The following is a 12690-nucleotide window of genomic DNA, read 5'->3' on the forward strand; positions in this document are numbered from 1 at the left end:
AGCCAGAATGTGCCCTGCTCCCCTCCTCTCCTTAAGTTCTTTGTAGAACCATCAAGAAAATTGATGGAGTCCAGTGCTTCACAGGCTTTCCCACTCCATACTCTGCTTTCCTCTTTAGCTCCTGTTACGGTGCTGCAAGCAGCCCCAGAGCAGCTGCAGGAGATGGGGAGATACAGGAATTTCAGGGGCTGTCCCAGGAAATGGGTGGTGCAGAGAAAAGTCATTCATCTCTTCAGGGCAATGCATTGCCTCCTATATTTTTGTTCTATTTCCCCTGTGAGGTTTTCCCATGAGAGGGAGCGAGGGAATGAACTATTTTATCATCTGACCTATGTGCTCCCTCTGAGCGAACCAGGCATTTCATTGATTGATGTAATCAGACTGGCTACTAATCAAAGTGATCTCAGTAGCCTAATTCTGTACCTGATCTTTCTCTGTTTGTGCTTCAAGGTCTTTGACAGGGTCCGAGAAGATTGCCCTAATTTCCACGAGAAGATTAAGCCTATTAATGCTGAACTCACTCAGCCCAAGCTGGCCATCAGTGCTGAAGATGAGGAGGAGCTTCTGACCCGGGTCAATGTTGTCTTCCACTGTGCAGCAACAGTTCGCTTTGATGAACCCCTGAAGTATGTCCTGCTTTCTGTATTTGCTAAGCATGATTCAGAGTGCACAGCAGCCCATAACACCATTCAGTGCACCCTTGTGTAGCTGCAGTAATAATTCTCCATTTATCTTTTCATGCTACACATGGTTCTGCGCTGAATGTGCAATGTAAATGCTTGGAAAATGTCATGTGCATATGCACATCAAAAGTGAAGTATCTTGGCAGATTTCCATGGGAACAGAAGGAAGTACTGCAGGCTTGGGTTATAATATAATAAGGGAGTTAAGGATGACCTAAAATTGGGTTAGAAAGAAGTGTGGTTTAGGTCAAGAGGGAAATGTTTTGGCAGAAGGAGCTGGAGACAGCTTGAAGTGAAACTATGTTGTGTCTGTCTCTAAAGCTAGTGTTAATGGCCTTTCTTTGTCACAGAGTAACTGGAGAGGAAAATAAGATGTTGTTTAAGAAAATAGCCTATCACAAGCTTTCAAATGCCCAACACTCTGTGTAATTAACTGTTTAGAATAAATGATCAGTTTCTGAAGGAGCTCCCTTGGGCATGCCTGTCCAGGATGGCTTTCCATTAAGAAAGAACAGAAGAAATAAGACACTAAACCAAGATTAGAAGTGTAATTGCTTCTATGCAAATTGCAGAGTTCAGCAAACCAAGGTGGATGATCTTCACGTTTCTTTGAAAAACGATAAATCTGTGAGAGTAGAAAACACAATTATTAATATCAGTCTTCATTTGCTCATACATAGACTAAATCCACTGTGTCCACCATAAATAAATTCTTTTTGCAACAACTAATTGGACAACCCACCAGAAAGGAAGCAGCTCTTGATTTAACCTTGAGCCACGTGTAGAACCTGGCACACGATTTAAGTAGCAAAGCACTGCACTGCATTAATTGCCATAAATGTTCTTAAATCAATACACAAATGAACTTGCTATAAAAATAAATTGCAGTGGCATGTAACACCAAAGAGAAACCACATTTTTAATAAAGAGAGTAGCTAGAAAGAAGTTAAAAGAAGAAGTTAAAATGGTCATTTGCTTGCAGGCAGTGCAGAAACTATTTAAAGGCTGATGGGATGTGATCTGTCAAAACCTCTCTAACAGAAAAAGGAAAATGCAGCATGATTAAATGACAAAATACAAGAAGTTGTTAATATCAAATTACTCCTGTCTGAATAATAAAATATATCATATGGGCAAAAGTTCTAGCAAGTTAAATGAGAAAGCACAATACTGCAGCTCAAATAAAAATTTTGAGCAGCACTTTGCTAACAACATAAAAAACAAAAATATTTTCTAAACACTGAAGAAGCCCAAAGCCTACCATAGAATACAGAGCAGATAGATAAGGGAGGTGCAAAAGCAATGCTATCAAGGTACTAGAAAAGCAGCAACAGAGAAACTAAATGAATTACTGGCATCAATATGCAGTGTGTTTAGGGAATTTTCCAGATGGAACTCTTGAGGGCAGAAATCTGAGAAACTGTGTTATATTGAAATTTTAGTAGATGCAGTTATAATATAAAGAGAAAAAATAAAGAGTAATAAGTCACCAGTGTTAGATTATATTCCCTGAGAAGGCTAAAGGAACTCTGAACGTCCAGCAGAAGTCCATGCTGGGCCCATATTCTGAGCACAATTCTGTTCACCCCATCTCAGAAGGGATACAATCGACTAGAAATGTATACAGAAGAGTAACTTCCATGTGAAGGGAAGCTCAAGTAGAAGTAATCATCCTGCTAGAAGAGCAAGAGGAAACAGAAATCTATAGAAAATGCCATTCTTTAATAGCAACATGCTAAAAAAAAAAAAAAAAGTATCTGTGGCTTTAGATACATGATCCAAACATTAGCCATACTCTTAGCTTCTGTTTTCATTCATCTGAACTATTTACAATTTCTCTTAAACATTGGTGTAATTAATTTCTTTAGCGTACATTGTACTGGATAGCATTATTCATAATCTTGTAGATGTTGTTGAAAGCTTCTCCTCCTGGGCTGAACAGATTGCATATTCCTTAGCCTTTTCATTTCTGTACAGGAAAGTGTCTTTCTTCCAGTACAAAGCATGCAAAAAAAAGTTGAACGTCTGTTCCCTGAGATCCATTGCTGATAGTCTCTAGGACAGCTTCTAGCTATGCTGGGTGCTTCAAGGTCAACCTTGCTAGCCAGGACTCTTTTTCTCTTATGCTTATCAGTCCTCTTCTCCATTCCTTCGGAATTTAAGCTATTATCTCTAATTGTGTCTTCTTTCAGTATGAACCTGTTTTTCTAGGCCCAAGGACCCTTTGCTGCTTACTGAAACCATTTGTTTTATCTGGTTTAGCAGTGGTCCCTTAAGGAGAAAGTTGAATGGGGACCGTAGGAGCTATAATGCCTCAGTGGTCAGGTGTGTTGGAAATATTTATTCCAGGAAAGGGTCGCAAATATGTCAAATGTAGAGATGTTAGTGAAATGTTACCTCTGATCCTTTGAATTGAGTAAAACTATTTGAGACACATTCTGTGGCCAGAACAGTGAATCCAACAGTATTGCTCTGAAAGCTAGTTTATCCCTTGCATTTCATTGAAGCTTCCTACTCTACTGTGACTCCTTCTCTTCCCTTACTTCCCTTTTCATTATTTGGCGTTTGGACAATGCTCAGCTTTGATATATTATTTCCAGTGAAACGCATCTTTTTTTTCATTCCCCTGCCCTCTTTAGACATGCCCTGCAACTGAATGTAATGGGCACGCAGTGGCTTCTAGAGCTGGCCCGGCAGATGCAGAACCTCGAGGCCTTCATCCACATCTCCACCGCCTATGCAAACTGTGTCCGGAAATGCATAGATGAAGTCATCTACCCACCCCCAGCTGAACCCAAGAAGCTCTTCGATTTAGTAGAGTAAGTAGGAACTGCATCACCTCTTCTGACTTTGGTTTTGCTTCATTCTGCAGAAGACCTCCGAATTGTTCACATGACCTGTCCAGTGGGATTTCTGCTCTTGTTGTATGGCCTTGTCTGCACACACCCAATGCCAGCAAGAAATGCTGGCCATAAGAGTGAGACCAAGCGAAGAGAGAGCTTTCATTCTAGGTGGTTTTGAGGGATAATATCCACAGAATGCCATCCAGCAAGTCTGTCCTTTCTGGATTTTCTCTTGAAAAGAGCTTTACTGAGGTTTTTTTAAAATAGAAGAAATAGGCTCTGTTTTGGAGCCTTTTTATCTAGAGAGCTGGTGAAGTCATGCTTTATAAACATTTGGTTGAGCTTAACAATACTTTTCCAAATACAAAAGTATTAGAAAATAGCATAAACCACACTTAATAACCCTGTGATTTCAGCTACCTCTAAATGTTTTCACACACTGTTTTTAAAAAGACTGTATGATTTCATGAGATTCCAGCATTAAGTTCTGCACGAGTGCATTTGCTGTCAGGAATGGAATTGTGTTGCTGCTTTCTGTAAGACTCTGCTCTTTAGGCTGCCTTAGTAAGAACTGACATTTTTCACATACCTTATATTAATTTCTTTATCTTTTCAGTTTCCCAATGTTGTTTCCACTTAGTTCAGCAATCCCATGGTAATAAACCAGAGTTGTATCGGGATGAGTTACAAACAGGCTGTTTTAGAAAGAGTTCAGTGTGAGAATCCACGACTTTGAGGGAACAAAAAGAGAGCTTGTTAATTGAATTTACCAAACTTAAGAATAATTAGAAAGAATAACAAAATCTGCTGATAAAGGCCCCAGGAAACCTTCTCATTAGAATAGTTTTCCCACAGCTGAAACTTTGTTTAAATTTATTTTCTTTTGTGTGATATTTGTGAAAATATTCCATTTGTGTGATATAAGCAACTGACCTGTGAACTAGTAACCCAAAGAGCTGGTAAAAAATCTTTCTTCTTCTTGATTTAGGGTGCTAGGAGATGAGATGAATTAATGTCTGCTCGGAGAACCATTGAGTCTTTATTTCAAAAAATTATTTGTCTAATGAAATAATTTCACTATCTAAGAGCTGCTCCAGAAAATTTAGTACAAATAGATGTTTTCTATTTGAATTCCTCCAGTAGCCCATATTCTTGGATATGTTTACTTCCAGCCAGTAGTCACCTATCATTTATAATTTATTCAGCAAGTAGAACATGATAAAAGCATAAGAAATGCCCTAGTGTATTAGAGCAAGGGACTGCTTAGCCTAATGTCTTGCCCTCAACAGTGGCAATGGGAGATGCTATTTAAGGTAACAACACAAGCCTGGATACTTTTTGCTGTCTGTTCCCCTTGTAGCCTCCCAGAAACCAGAACTGTAGTATGAGGGGTGTTACATCCTATTCTTTTTTTGATCCTTTTTTTTTTTTTTTTTTTTTTTTTTAAATTAAAAAATGAATTTTAATTCCACTCTATCGAACTTTCTGGTATTCTGCTTCTGCAACCCCATGTGGCAGCAAGTTCCAGAAGTTTACGGACTGCTGCATAAAGATGAGCTTTCTTGTGCCTGTTTCAAGCCGTCATGCTAATAGTTCTTTTGCATGTCCCATAGCTGCAGCATTGTGGTTTCTGCAGCATTTGCCCTATTCACTGCCTCTGCAGTTCTGTAAATCTGTATTGCATTCACCCTGGACTTTCTCTTCTGCAGCCTGAAGAGTCTCAGCTTTTTACTATCTCCTCATATGCCAATGGATCTGTCTCCTTGATAATTTTAATTGCCCTTCCTCTTTGCCTTTTTTTTAATTCCACTCTATCCCTGAGGTGCAGAGGTCAGACAGAACTACATGCAGTACTCAAGGTGTGGTCAGTCACAGTTTTATTTAAATAACTTCAAAATGACACCATTGGTCTTGTTCTCAGTACCTGATGATGTCTAGCATTTCACTGACTTTTTTTGTCTGCTGTTACTCACTGACCTGAAGATTTCATAAAGCTGTCAGCCTCCAAGAGCTCTTGCTGAGCTGCAGCTGCCAATTCTGAGTTCAGCAACCTCAAAGACCAGGTTAGACTGCTTTTCCCTAGATGTATTACCTTACTTTTATTTACAGTGAGGCTAATCTGCCACCTTTTTGCCCACTGACTCAGTTTTACAATGTATGTCTTTTGGAGTTCATTGCTATCAATATTGCATTTCACTGCCCCAGAAAGCTTCAGCTTCCCATCACTTACAGTTTTGGAAACAAATAGCATTGATGGCTCAGATAAAAAAGACTCCAGCAAAGGCCTGAATGCCAATCAGAAGTGTGTAGAAGTGCCTTGCTAACCCAGAGGCTGCTACTTCTGCTGCTTCATAGAAGACACTAGGAATTCATTTATCATAGTTTGCACGTGCAGCAGAGAGGATGATATCTGAAAGAAAAGTTGAGTGACAGAGGATGGGCTTTCAGATGTGTTCTTCGATGTGTTTTATCTTAGTAGTATGTTTGGTGTTTTTTTTCTTAGCCATATAATTAGAGATGGGTTTTCTTGCTTTTTTACTAGATTTTTCAATTTCTTTTACTGTTTGTCCTACACCTCATACTCCAGAAGTTCACCACCTTCAGGTACTTCTAGTGAGACAGAAATTACAGCATGCCCTCAGCTAGGATGGCATCTGTTTCTTTACAGTGTTTGCAGGTAGCATTACAATTGCTCACAGCAAAGACAAGCACTGCTTTCAAAGGCATTGAAATCAGGTGGGCCTTGTTGAAAATCACTGTCTCCAGGGTCACTGGTTTGGAAAGTGTTCTGCAAATCAAAGGCAATATATGAAGGAGCTGCATAGGGCTACAGAGCATATGAAGGAGCAGGATGGGGAAGGTCGCTACGATACAAGCAAGATGGGATAGAGAAAACTCTGGGAGACTGTGGAGGGCAGAGGATTACTTGCAGAGAGAGAGACGTCAAAACAGGATTGGAAGGAGCTGGAAGAGATGCGCCTTTTATTATTGACCATGTAAGTACGTGGATATCTGGGTACAGAAGATTTCAGAGAAAGAAGATTAACAGATATCAGAATGTTAGCTTCAAAAAGCTGGAGAGGGGGAAGGGGATGGTTTGGAGCAGATAAGGAAATACAAACTCCCTTCAAAAAAGGGGAAGACATACAGGTCATGTTGTGGATCAGCCAGCTGTGGAAGCTTCCTTTCACAAACAACCCTTATCTTAAAGTGCATTTCTGAAAGTGCGTTAAGAGGCACAGTCACACAACCGGATGCAGTAACAGATCCATTTAATGATGCTTTTGGCCACACAATTGCAATATGCTTATAATTCTTTATTCAGTTGAAATCCTAAGTAGGACTCCCAGCTGTTTCCTTTTCTGTTCTTATTCTCCTATCATATCCCTGCTTTCCAATATTTTGATATTTAACCTGCAAGTAAAGATTTAGCCTTAATCTGTGTAAACCAAAAGACACACTTCTAAGTGCTGCCAGGCCAATAGAGGAAACATATAATCTGCCACATCAAGCAAGGTTTGCTTTAATCTAAAGCTGAGGGAAATCAGCTTTGATGGGTGTGCTGAGGTGAGGAATGCAGCACACAAGGAAGTGTGGGCTGAAGCACAACTGTTTTCATTATTGCAGAAAATGCAGATCTATCATCACTTACAAGAATGAGAGTGTTTTATTAATCCAGAATGATTAACACCGAAAGTTATGTTTTCCTGTGATAGAGTACTTTGTTGCTGATATGTGGTGAAAGAAAAGGTTACTAAGTGCTTAATTTGCATCTCTTGTTTCTACGGGGCAATTGCAGTAGTGAGTAAAAGCAGTAGCTTTGTGATTTAGTGTTTCAAAATCTTGGAAGTAGGTCACAGAGGAGTGAGAAGGAGTAGGAGCAGTTTGCCTTGCTGCCCTGTCAGCTCAGTGCTCCTGTGATGGTAATGCTGGTGGATCAAATCACCTGGTAGGACAGTACCCTTGAGACAGGCAGGAGCATGGTCCTCTTGATCACCATTTAAGATAATGCAGAGACCTGTCTGGAAGGATGAGGGCAAGGGGAAATTGCTTCTCCTTGTACTTCTAAACCTGTCTTTGCTTTGTGAGAAACACTAACCTATTAAAAAAAACAAACAAACAAAAAAAACCCCAAACAACAAAAAAAAAAACCCCACAACCCCACAGAGGAAGAGAGAAAAGAGACTTGTACGCAGCTTAATCTGAGTTCCCAAATGAACCTAGACTTCCTCCAGGCTCCACAGAAACAGACATCTCCTTTTAGTAGGCTGGTAATTAATTGTTTAACAGATTCAAACAATGGCTATTTAGCAGGGACCCTGAGGAAGCTGGGTTCAATGGCTGACTAAACAGGCTTTCTAAATTAAGTCAATATTATGTGTTGCTTATAGCGTCTTTGTAGTTGAACTTTATATTTTATGCTTAAACAATTTATCTGCCTGGTTTCTGAAACATGGGAATAGGGTTGCAAAAGAAAGTATTTGTGCCTCCATGAGCCTTTTTTCTTGAAAAAAAAACAAAACAAAACAAAAAAAAAAAACAACAAAACAACAAAACCAAAACCAATATGTATGCTAAAAACTGTCAGATAATTTTAAATTCATTCTGAAACAGAGATACACTTAATTCAACCCTTCTCTTGGAACTTTTTGGCAGTTTCAGTGAATCAGTGTTTTCTCATACAATAGTTTTCCTGTAATATTTCTATCTGTGTCTAATGAGAGCCATCTGAAAAGCTATGTACTACCTAAGCCATCAGGTGTTTGCAGGTTTAAGTTGATGTGATCAAGTAATCCTCCAGGTATGACAGTCTTCACTTTATTTCTCTCTCCTTGACCTCCACCTGAAATTCAAGATAAAGAGGGGTGAAATGAGGATCCACAGGAAACTGTGTCCTTGCAGTGCCCTGTGAAGAGCACACCCCTTCACTCTGAACTATAAATCCGTTGACTTAATTACAAATTGGATTATAGGAGGTAATCTTCGATTCTGTGCTGTAACAGACTGCTGAAAGCCTGCTGGGGATTGGCAGTGGTGTGCAAGGGCTCTGGAAGTACAGCCAGTTCCTCTCCTTTAGACCTAACTGCTGGCAGGACCAGTGGAGTCTTGATGGTGTGCCAGGGAAGAGCCTTTGAGCCTTAGGCTCTCACTGCAGCACTGCGGTGGTAAGGGCCACCTTTTTTAAAAGGTACATGCATAACTACTTCTGATGGTTTAGGTACTTGAATACCTTAAAAAAACAACCAAACAAAATTACTCAGCGAGGTTTTTTTGTTTGGTTGGGTGGTTTGGTTTTTTTTAAGTAGCTAGCACTGATAGTTTCCTAATTTCCTGTGTGAACAAGCCTGTGGGAAACCAGTAGCAATGAAATTACCGCTGTAAATAGTGCTACTGGAATAATATCCCCATAGTGTGCTGTTCTAGCTTTTGAGACCTTTGTAATGCTACTCAGCTTGGTAACTCAAGAATCTCCTGAAATGTACTTGGGAATACATAGAGACTGTTTTGGCTAAGGATCAGTGCTACGTAGTAAGAGTGCTTGGTTGGAAAGCTCCATCGGTCTGTAGACCATGGCTATATTTACATTACAGATTGCAGTGAAGCATAAAGTACACAAGAGATGGCTTTAAAATGAGATTGTATAGCTACCTGAAGTTGAGCTGGACATCATAGTATGAAGTTCATCAGGGTTATTTTGCACTTTGAAGACAAAAGAAACCTTTCTCCCACAGAGCTGTTCTAAATCTAAACCAGCTGCTCCTTGCTTTGTCTTAAATGGCTTTGACTTGCTTGTCCTTTGTTTCAGCTGAGGATTCCTGTCTCACCAGTCTTTTTTTCCTCAGTCTTTTTCCTCTCTGCATGGTGGATAATGCCATTCTCCTTGTTTCCCGTAGGTGGTTGGATGAATCTATCATTCAAGACATCACACCCAAGCTGCTTGGGGACTGGCCCAACACTTACACCTACACCAAAGCCTTGTCAGAATACCTGATTCAGCAAGAGAAAGGAAACCTGAACATTGCTATCATCAGACCATCCATCGTGGGAGCTAGCTGGCATGAGCCATTTCCAGTAAGCACGAATACATAGCAATTCCCTAATGAGAGTCCTTTGATAACAGCTGTAGCTGCAGTACTGTCAGGAATCTCTCCCTACTTGTAGCAGAACTGATACTCCAGTTCATAGCAAAGGGTGTGGAGGAGGTGGAGGGCCTGTGCTGGATTAGAACAGCAAGCTTTCGTCAGCATTTCCAGGAAAGACTCTTGTCTCCAAGTGAAAATAACATATTTAAGCAACAATAACAAGAGCTGAGATAATAATGGTGCAAAATGCTGGACTCGCAACAGACAGTCTTGCATGCAGGGGATTGGGCCCAGACAGACACACAGGGGAGTTCCTGTACTAGGTGGGGAAATATGAGATCTGAGGGTTGGTTGGAGTCCTGATGCATTCCAGTTCAAGTCTTTCCATGGTCTAGTCAGCCTCTTAATGAGGTCCCGATGAGGACCCTAGACCTCACATGGTCCTTGAAAGCATTTGATAATGTCATATGCAGTTACCTAGTATCTCTGTCTTATGTTGATAGTAGTTGAATTCACTGGATTCACACTTGAATGGGCCTGTTGCAGATACAAATGTCAGCCACAAAGTAATTAAATACAGCTGTACTTTTGGACTGAAATAATTCAATAAACGAAATATACCAGTAGGAATAATGTGCCCTAACACTGCAGACAAACTGGAAAGGCAACTTGAAGTCACCTTTGGCTTTCATGCAGCTCGAAGTGTGCCAAAGATGGCTGAGATATAGCGGAGACTCTGGGCTGAGCTCCCCATTTTGGAAAGACAAAGCAAACTCTGTTAGGTGTCAACCTGTTTTGGGTCAGACAGTTCCTCATTGCTCTTAAGTCCAGCTCCCACAAGAGGCCATTTCCCTGACCTGAAGTAGAGTGGGATTCAAAAGTGGAGTGGTTTGGTTTTGGTTTTTTTTTTTCCTTCCTTGCCTTAGAAATTAGCTGGAGTAACCAAGTCAGTCTCTGTGACATCTGCATGTTGTACATCAGAGAGTATATAACACTGTGACTGTTTTCAGCGTGACAGCACCAAGACACTGTAGTGTTTAAAGCCAGAGGTTATTCCTGTAGCCAAGTTGTTATAGGAAAGAAGTGGTTTCTAAAAACAAAGTTGGATTCTGTTGTTGTTGGGTAAATTGCAGACAAAATGAGGTATCATACAATGCAACCCCTATTTAAAATCAATTAGGTACTTGTACTGGTTAGCTTCCTGGCAGCCGTCCTGGATAGGCTGGCATTCATCCTAACTGGTGTCTCATTGCTTTTTTTGTCTACACCACAGCATTATAGCCCTTTCACCATTTCAGAGTCTGTGTAAGCAACATGTCATTGAAAGAAATAGTAATCATTCTTGTTTTTTGCAGGGTTGGATTGACAGCTTCAACGGGACAAGTGGAATATTTGTTGCGGTATGTCTAATTACTATTTAAGCTCCCCTTAAAGTGGAGTTAGAGGTAATAAAATAGCACCTCTAAAGTTACTCTACAGCCCTACTTAGAAATTGTGTGCAAAAAAGAATCATAGCAATTTTCTGAATCTGGTAGAAAGATGTCACACATTTGCCATACATCTTTATGCCTGTAGGACCCAGAAGACTGTCTGTTTATACTGCGCACAAAAAAGGACTTTGAAAGAGTAGTGACATTGCTGATTCGCTAAACATGAATTGCAGTTTCTAAAAACTCTTAAAATAAACCCTAAAGTATTTGACAAATTTGGCCACATTTTCCAAGAAAGGGCAAAAGTTGTATTCTTGAAACTAGGGTAATTCACAGATGTCAAAGCTTGAATCTTATAAGAAAACTTAATTTTCCAGACCAGATTACCATAACATCAATACAAGGCAGCATTATTTATCCTTTCATTTATCTTCATATCTATTGTTGCTAAGTCACCTGCTATAGTTTGTGACCACTCCACAGTAACAAAGATTCTGGGTCTCATTTGCCATTGCTTTGTACAGGATTTCTCCATATGCAGGGTACATCTAAATAATGTGCATAATCATCAATTCAGACTCTGCCAGTCAAATGGATAATTCATGATATTCTTGCTTAACACTGGTGTAAATAACTACTGTGCAAAATGGCAAGGAACAAACCCATAAGATAATGAACAACTTGATACAATATTCCCTGTAATATGAAAGCACTCATTACCATTTAACATATGAAAACAGTAAAGTTGCCTACCTTTTCTCCTGGCTTTTTTTTTTTTCCTGAACTAAAATTGCTGCCTTAGGTCTGTTTGTCAATGCATAATGCTGTATAGCTATAGGCAGATATTTTTGTTCATATATGATTTGTCCAACTTGATTACTTTGTAAAAACTATATTGTAATCAGCCCGAAGCAGTGTATAACAGGATTAGTAGTTTACAACCACGGGAGAGCAGAATAAAATCCAAGTATCATCTTGTTAAAAAAGCTCATTTATACCTGAAGTAGAGAATAAATAGAAACCATTACAGTTACTTCTGGAATCCACAGGACTAGTGAAATTAGTGAGTATATCCCATCTAATGCTTTTATTTGAAACCCCAGTTAGATGTTTGAGACATTGGAAAGCCCCCAAATGCATCACTGGTGTTCACAAAATGTTATTAGCTCCTATTCATGTCATAGTTTCTTTAAAATAATTATCTATCCGCCTTTTACTCATTGCTGACTGCTCATAAAGCTTGTACTGCCTCTCTGCTCTACTCACAATGTCTTCTGCTGTTTTCTGTGTTCTTTCGTGGTGTCTTGTCATCACAGTAAAGAAAGGTTTTGCAGTTCCATAATTTTGCAGACCCATTCCTTACATTTTCATGGGACAGGTTCTAACTTTTGTAATGATATATGTGAGTTTTGATTTTTTTATGATTACTTTTGAGCATTAAAGATCTCTGACAAAAATTTGTCCAGAATTAATTTGCAAGGAAGATATTATACATGTTTTGAATTAATGTGCTTGGGTATGGTGAATTGGTAAATCCTGTTTGGTAGTTTGAAAATTAATGCTTGAGCATGTGAGTTACGTGTTAGTTTGATTACCTGGAAGCTGTGTGATTACAACCAGCTGTATTTCAAAGTGTATTTATTAGTTAAGT

At 39.5% G+C, this 12690-nt stretch overlaps 1 protein-coding gene across 1 annotated transcript in view; it reads left to right on the plus strand.

Moving 5' to 3' along the window:
• Positions 1 to 450: 450 nt before the first annotated feature.
• Positions 451 to 12690, plus strand: part of LOC104529877 (fatty acyl-CoA reductase 1-like) — a gene marked incomplete at its 5' end in the record, with an annotated part of 32039 nt that continues 19799 nt past the window's right edge. Inside the window, 4 exons of the mRNA XM_010174306.1 lie at positions 451 to 626; positions 3323 to 3502; positions 9421 to 9598; positions 10965 to 11009. Coding sequence (XP_010172608.1) covers positions 451 to 626; positions 3323 to 3502; positions 9421 to 9598; positions 10965 to 11009 — 579 coding nt within the window. The remainder of the gene's footprint in view (positions 627 to 3322; positions 3503 to 9420; positions 9599 to 10964; positions 11010 to 12690) is intronic.

Source organism: Antrostomus carolinensis, unplaced genomic scaffold (genome assembly GCF_000700745.2).
Source record: "Antrostomus carolinensis isolate BGI_N321 unplaced genomic scaffold, ASM70074v2 scaffold3448, whole genome shotgun sequence".
NCBI lineage: Eukaryota > Metazoa > Chordata > Aves > Caprimulgiformes > Caprimulgidae > Antrostomus > Antrostomus carolinensis.